This window comes from Contarinia nasturtii, unplaced genomic scaffold (assembly GCF_009176525.2).
Source record: "Contarinia nasturtii isolate CC-2019 unplaced genomic scaffold, AAFC_CNas_1.1 Cnas_scaffold_414, whole genome shotgun sequence".
NCBI lineage: Eukaryota > Metazoa > Arthropoda > Insecta > Diptera > Cecidomyiidae > Contarinia > Contarinia nasturtii.
In genome coordinates, this window is record NW_022197768.1 from 4,367,722 (window position 1) to 4,373,721 (window position 6,000).

Genomic DNA, 6,000 nt, shown 5'->3' on the forward strand with positions numbered 1-6,000 from the left:
AAGATGTGTTGAACTCACAACAGAAACAAATTTCTATGCATTGAACGAGTTTAAGAAGACTTTAAAAAAGAAAAAAGATAAGCAAGTAAACTGTACTCTTTAAAGAACCAATTGCAATCTGAAACTTTACATTTTTAAGCCTCTTACGTCCATGATTGACATATCAGCAAAAGTTAACTCTTTTACATGGAACAGTAAAAGACTCAAATTAAGTGATATTTTGCAGAAGAATGATCCATTTGTTGAAGATTGTGCGTTAAAAGATGTTACATGCTAACGATTTTCACGTTTTTATCTCATTCAAAACTACACATCTCGTGTGTGATCATATTATTAATTTTTTTTAGCTTGAAATGCTTTTTTTTGCTGCAAATACATGCTCGATCATTCTGTGAGTGCACACAAACACATTGACCAACTCGTTCGGCTCAACTTCAATTTTCCAATAGAAAGAGCCGAGTGTGATTTGAGAAATGTTCGCTACTGTGCTTCTTCTTAGCCTCACTACCATTTGCTCAGTGGCGCGTTCGATTTGTGTGCCATCGATTCAAATGGAAGTGGGCCTTTCGCATGTGTGCAATTCATATCCCTGCCTGCCTTTCAGCCTGCCTGCTCTCCTGCACGTGTGCTTACTTGCGCTTGTGTAGCATCGAAAATTACGTGCCATTTCATTGTGGTTGTGTGTTGCTGCTACCAATGTTATACAGTTGAGAGCCAACGACTGTGACGGCAATAATGTATATAATGTTGTATTCAATACGATTCACATTTTGTTTGTGTTCTTTTTTTTCCTCTTCTACTTCGTTTTTGTTCTTTTTCCAACTCTCTATTTTTCGTTTCATTTCATATTGATGTGTGTTTTTCCTCTCTGTCTCACTCTTGCCCCTTGTTTCTCTTGTACTGTTGTCGTTTTCGTTGCCGTTGCCATTTGTTGTAGTGGTTGTTGATGTGGGTATACTTCCCAACCTGAAATATTAACATTTTCAAATGGATTTGGTTGGTTGGATAAGAATTATTATTATTTTTTCGTTTCAGTTGCATTTGAATGTTTGACGTGTAACGTTGTACTTGTGTCGTTCCTGGTTGTATCAATCTGTAGCTTATTCACACCATCAACCATTCATCATAATACTTGTTTCATTCGATTTACAAATTGATATTTTCAATTTGAATGAAAAAAGGTTTTTTTTTTCAATTTTTCCAACGATTTACACAATTTAGAAACATTTAATGCGATACCACAAAAAAAGCACACATCCAATTTGATATGAACTTTTCTAAGGCGAGAGTAAAAATAAGTTTATTGGTGTCGATTAGTTTCTTTTTTTCGTTAGTGTAAAGAATTGTTTCCAGTTTTGTTTTTCGCTTTGAATTGTAGTGCCTTTTGAGGAAGTAATAGACAATGACTTACCAAACCTTGAATTAAAATTGAATCCGAAACAAATAAGCGAAGCGTTGAAGTGATTTCAAGTGAATTTTGATAATGTGCACATAAATATGATCGATATTTTTCAATTTACATGATATTTGTGACCGAACAAAAGAAAAACGAAATAATATTTTCGGGTGTCATTGACTGAAAACAAACCGTTTCATAAAGACAAAGATCAAAAAAGATTTTAAATATTTAGTTGGTTTTTCAAAGTAATATGAGTCTACCTAGTGGTGTTGATATGACGAATCTAATGTCGCAACATCCAGTCTTGGGAGCTTTGCCACCGGCTTTCTTTCTACGTGCCGCATCTGAACGCTATCAACGCACACCAAAATGTGCTCGATGCCGAAATCATGGTGTTGTAAGTACAAAAAGCCAAACAAAAAATAAGACCATTATCAATTTGTGTTGATTTGAAATATTTGGTTTAATTGCCATTATTCATCAAATCCGTAAACAGTAAAATGCATCCGAGTTGAAAAGAACAATTATGACTTGAGATGAGAAGAAAATAATTTCAAATTAACATGACTTAATGATGGCTTAACAATTTCATTTTCTATGTTGTGTTTAATATAACGTTTTGGTGTTTGTCGAATGGCATTGTAACTTCAAATCCACGAACACTTATTACTTCATTACGGCTTTGCATTAACTGTAAAGTGGCTTTTATTATTTTAAATTAAGCGGGGAGAAAAACGGTACAATAATTAAATGCTTTATCTCCATTGCGTATGAGTATGTTGTGTATTACCATATGTAAGTGTTCTCATTTATATAGCCAGTTAAATGGCAAAAATTTTCCAACCGACCTTTCCATTTGCTATGACGATTTTCATATTTGCTTCTTTTTCACATCTCTGGCACAATGTTTGCTACACAACCACTAACACTTTTGTTAAGAATCACATCGAGGCAATTCTTTTAAATGTTGAATAAATTCAGTTTGTATTGGTTAAATTAAACACTCGACAGTACAAGCTTTTTGATGATGACGATGACGAAGAAGAAAAAAACAGTGTTGGTGACATTCATCTAACACTTTTGTTATTAATTTATGAATGTTGTTCATTGCGTCGGAAGTTTATTTATAATTTGTTTTTCTTCACTCTTCTAACAATAAGGGTGTCATTCAAATCATGCTCATTTTCAGTTTGCAAATGTGACGGTTGATGAATAACTTTCCCTGTGATTTAGAATATATTTTGATGTTTTGAGAAATTCGCTCGCATTCGTTTCATTCAAATACGGCAATTTTCTAATTATTTTGTTGTTCCTAGCTACAGAAGAACAAAAGAAAATAAATGATATTTCATTTAAAGCTTATACATTAATTTTGTTTAACTGAATTGTGATAGGTGAGTGCGTTAAAGGGTCACAAACGATACTGTCGATGGCGCGATTGCGTTTGTGCTAAATGTACACTAATTGCTGAACGACAACGGGTTATGGCCGCACAGGTGAGCCTATATATAAATTAAAAAAGAACGAACTCTTTTTTTGCATTCACTCATTGAAATTGCCAATGAGAGCGAAAATATATGAGAAAAATTTATCGAATAAAAAACATTTCTTATTGGATGTGTGTCTGTATGACGATTAGGTGGCATTGCGACGGCAACAGGCACAAGAAGAGAATGAAGCGCGTGAATTGGGTTTATTGTATTCATCAGTGCCAGGCCAACCACAACAACAGCAACCAGCTAGAAAACAGCAAACAGAAAACAATATTCAACCACCGGGAAATTATCACACAGGCCTATCCTCACCGCACAATGATCATGAGATGGGACAACGTGTTCACTTCAGTAGCAGTGAGTCAGGTAAACAATTTAAAATCGGCATATTTGAAGGAATTCGTTTATTTTGGATTTTCAAGCGTTATCACTCTTTAATCTATTAAATCCTTCGTTAAGATTAGAAGTGTATGAAAAAAGCACAGAAACAGCGGTTACTAATTTATTTATTGCTTCTGCTATTTTACATGCAACGGTTCTTGGCCAATGTGACAGATGTCGAATCTCATCATCAAAGGATTAGATCCGATCGTACTGGAACTACTTATTCACCGGAACGCATCGATAACGAAAGTCCGGGTAAGTAATATTTATAAATAAATAAATGTTAGAAATGTTACAATTATGCAAATTCGAATGAATCCACAAAATGCCAATACCATTTAGTGTATATGAATCGATTTTGTTATGTTCATATTTGTGAATTATTCGTATTCATTCGCATGTACAGTTTTTGCCATTTTCGATCTGTTCAATATGGTTTGCCATATAAAGTTTCTTGCATTCAAACAAAATGCAATAATTTCACACACAAAAACACAATTACAAACCTAATATTGGACGTTCACTTGGCTTTGAATTGACTTTTATTTTCAATTAATGAATATTTAATCGATTTATAAAGCAGAATTTTATTTAAATAATTGACTTTTTTTGTAACGAATGTTACAACAAAAAAAAACACAAATGTAACAAATACAAGTTCAAGGTTTTTCTTTTCATTGAAAATTAACAACGGAACCATAAATATTTGATAAATTATACAAGCTGGGGTGTAAAATTGACATCTCCGACGGCATTTAATCTAGATTTAGATTTGCGGTAAAAAAATGGTTATCATTTGCACCTCACCCATCAAAGACACACTTTGAATCACATTCGTTCGACTAATGAAAAGCTATAAATTGAAAAGTAAACGTACATGCTAAGCGATCAGTCTGAAAATGAAGAAGAGGTTGCATGAAATGGTCAATTTGTTGTTTCTGTTTATTTCATTTGCAAATATAAAAATAATAATTTAAACATCGAAAGTGACTCTTGGTTTTGTGTATTTTTCTTCTATTTTTCCCCATTCAGTCTCCTTCCCTCTCGGTCTCTCTGTTTTTCCCACAGACACGCTCACAATTGTAAAGTTTTATTTTTGAAAAGTCCATTTTTCTGCATTATTTATTTTCGACAAATAATCGACAAAAGTGGTTGGAAAAATAGCAACGGTTCTCTCTGATCATGGCCATAGTTCATAAGTGATAGCTACAGAAATACACTTACAAACAAAAATCCATCGAAAAAAAAGACGCATTCAAATGTCGTTGCAAAAAGAAAAAAAACCACGTGAATTTAATTGTGTATAATGTGTTTTAAACCAACTAAAAATCAAACGAAATAAAGGAAACAACCATTTATATAGAGTGATTACATGGTTGAATGAGTATGGTGCGCGTACACACAGCTCCACATTGCTCCCTTCAATTGTACGCTTACTTATGTGTTGATTTTTCGCTGTTGCGTGAAAACCAAATATCAAATTCGCATTCGAAAGAGAGAAAAAAAAAACAATAACAACAACAGAATAAAATTGTGTGTGTGCAATGCAACGAGATGAATTTACAGTACGCATTCATCAATGTCCATTCAGTTTGCAATTTTTAAATATAAAAGCGTGTTTTTTTTAAATTGTTAAGTTTTTAAATTCAAACAACTTGAACAAAATGAAATCAAAATAAAAGTATATACTTTCAGCAGGACTTTTTAAATATACATTTCTTACCTTTTTCGATATTCATCAAATTTTAAACACACAAATCTACGGCGCAATGACCAATGGCCAAAAAGAATAGGGTCGAAACTGAATGAATAGCAGAAAAATTGTAAAATAAAAAATCATTCACCATTTAAATGGTTGAAAGCGTCCACTTCACTTTAAAAACGACGAGTGAGATAGAGCTCAATCTCGAATATAATGCAATCGGCGATAGTAAGCATTTTGCACATGAGCAAAAAAGACACACACACACAGAGAGAGAGAGAGAGAGAGAGAGAGCGAGGGTAACTAAAAAAAGAATGAGGAAGCGAGAAAGAGATATATAGAGAGAGACGCAAAGAGAAAATGACATTAAAATAAAAACAAACTATTGAATGTTGAATTTCCCATTCAATTTCGGCGATTTCAATTGGTTTCGCAAAATACAAAAATTATACCAATTATTTTAATCGTTTACCAAAATGAAATTTTTGTGTTTCCGAAAAATAGTTGGCTCTCTCTTTTTGGCCGTCATTTTTTTATTATCCCATTAAAAGTCGATTTTTGTTTAAATGATTCCATCGACGATTTATCTATTTTTTCGTATTTTTGGGGGAAATTAAATTCGATGTTGTTATGCAGTGTTACAATGAAATTGGTTATATCGAACTAATTATAATCGTTTATTTAATTAATTGGTCAATGTAATAAACTGATGACCGAAGTGGTGAAAAAAAATGCACGAGCGAATTGAATCTGACATAAATGAATAATATAAAATTTAATGAAAAAGTTTCAGTTGTAAATGTGATTTTTGCATTAAGATATTTCTTTTTTTTATACATTTATCGATATACTATGATCGACCCCAATCATAGCACGATGCCCAGCATCTGATTCATTTCATTTTAATTGTTCATTTATATTAATTCAAACTTCACACAAATGTACGCGCGATAATTATCAGAATTGCTGTGAGAGAGAGAGAGAGAGAGAGAGAGAGAGAGAGAGAGAGAGAGAGAGAGAGA

The 6,000-nt window shown here is 32.9% G+C and overlaps 1 protein-coding gene across 2 annotated transcripts in view; it reads left to right on the top strand.

The window, feature by feature from the left end:
- Positions 1-1,054: 1,054 nt before the first annotated feature.
- Positions 1,055-6,000, top strand: part of LOC116338641 (doublesex- and mab-3-related transcription factor A2) — a 13,251-nt gene continuing 8,305 nt past the window's right edge. For both annotated transcript variants that reach the window (XM_031764042.1, XM_031764043.1), the window contains exons 1-4: positions 1,055-1,796; positions 2,794-2,895; positions 3,039-3,258; positions 3,448-3,531. In XM_031764042.1, the coding sequence (XP_031619902.1) occupies positions 1,650-1,796; positions 2,794-2,895; positions 3,039-3,258; positions 3,448-3,531 (553 nt within the window). In that variant the 5' untranslated portion in view covers positions 1,055-1,649. The remainder of the gene's footprint in view (positions 1,797-2,793; positions 2,896-3,038; positions 3,259-3,447; positions 3,532-6,000) is intronic.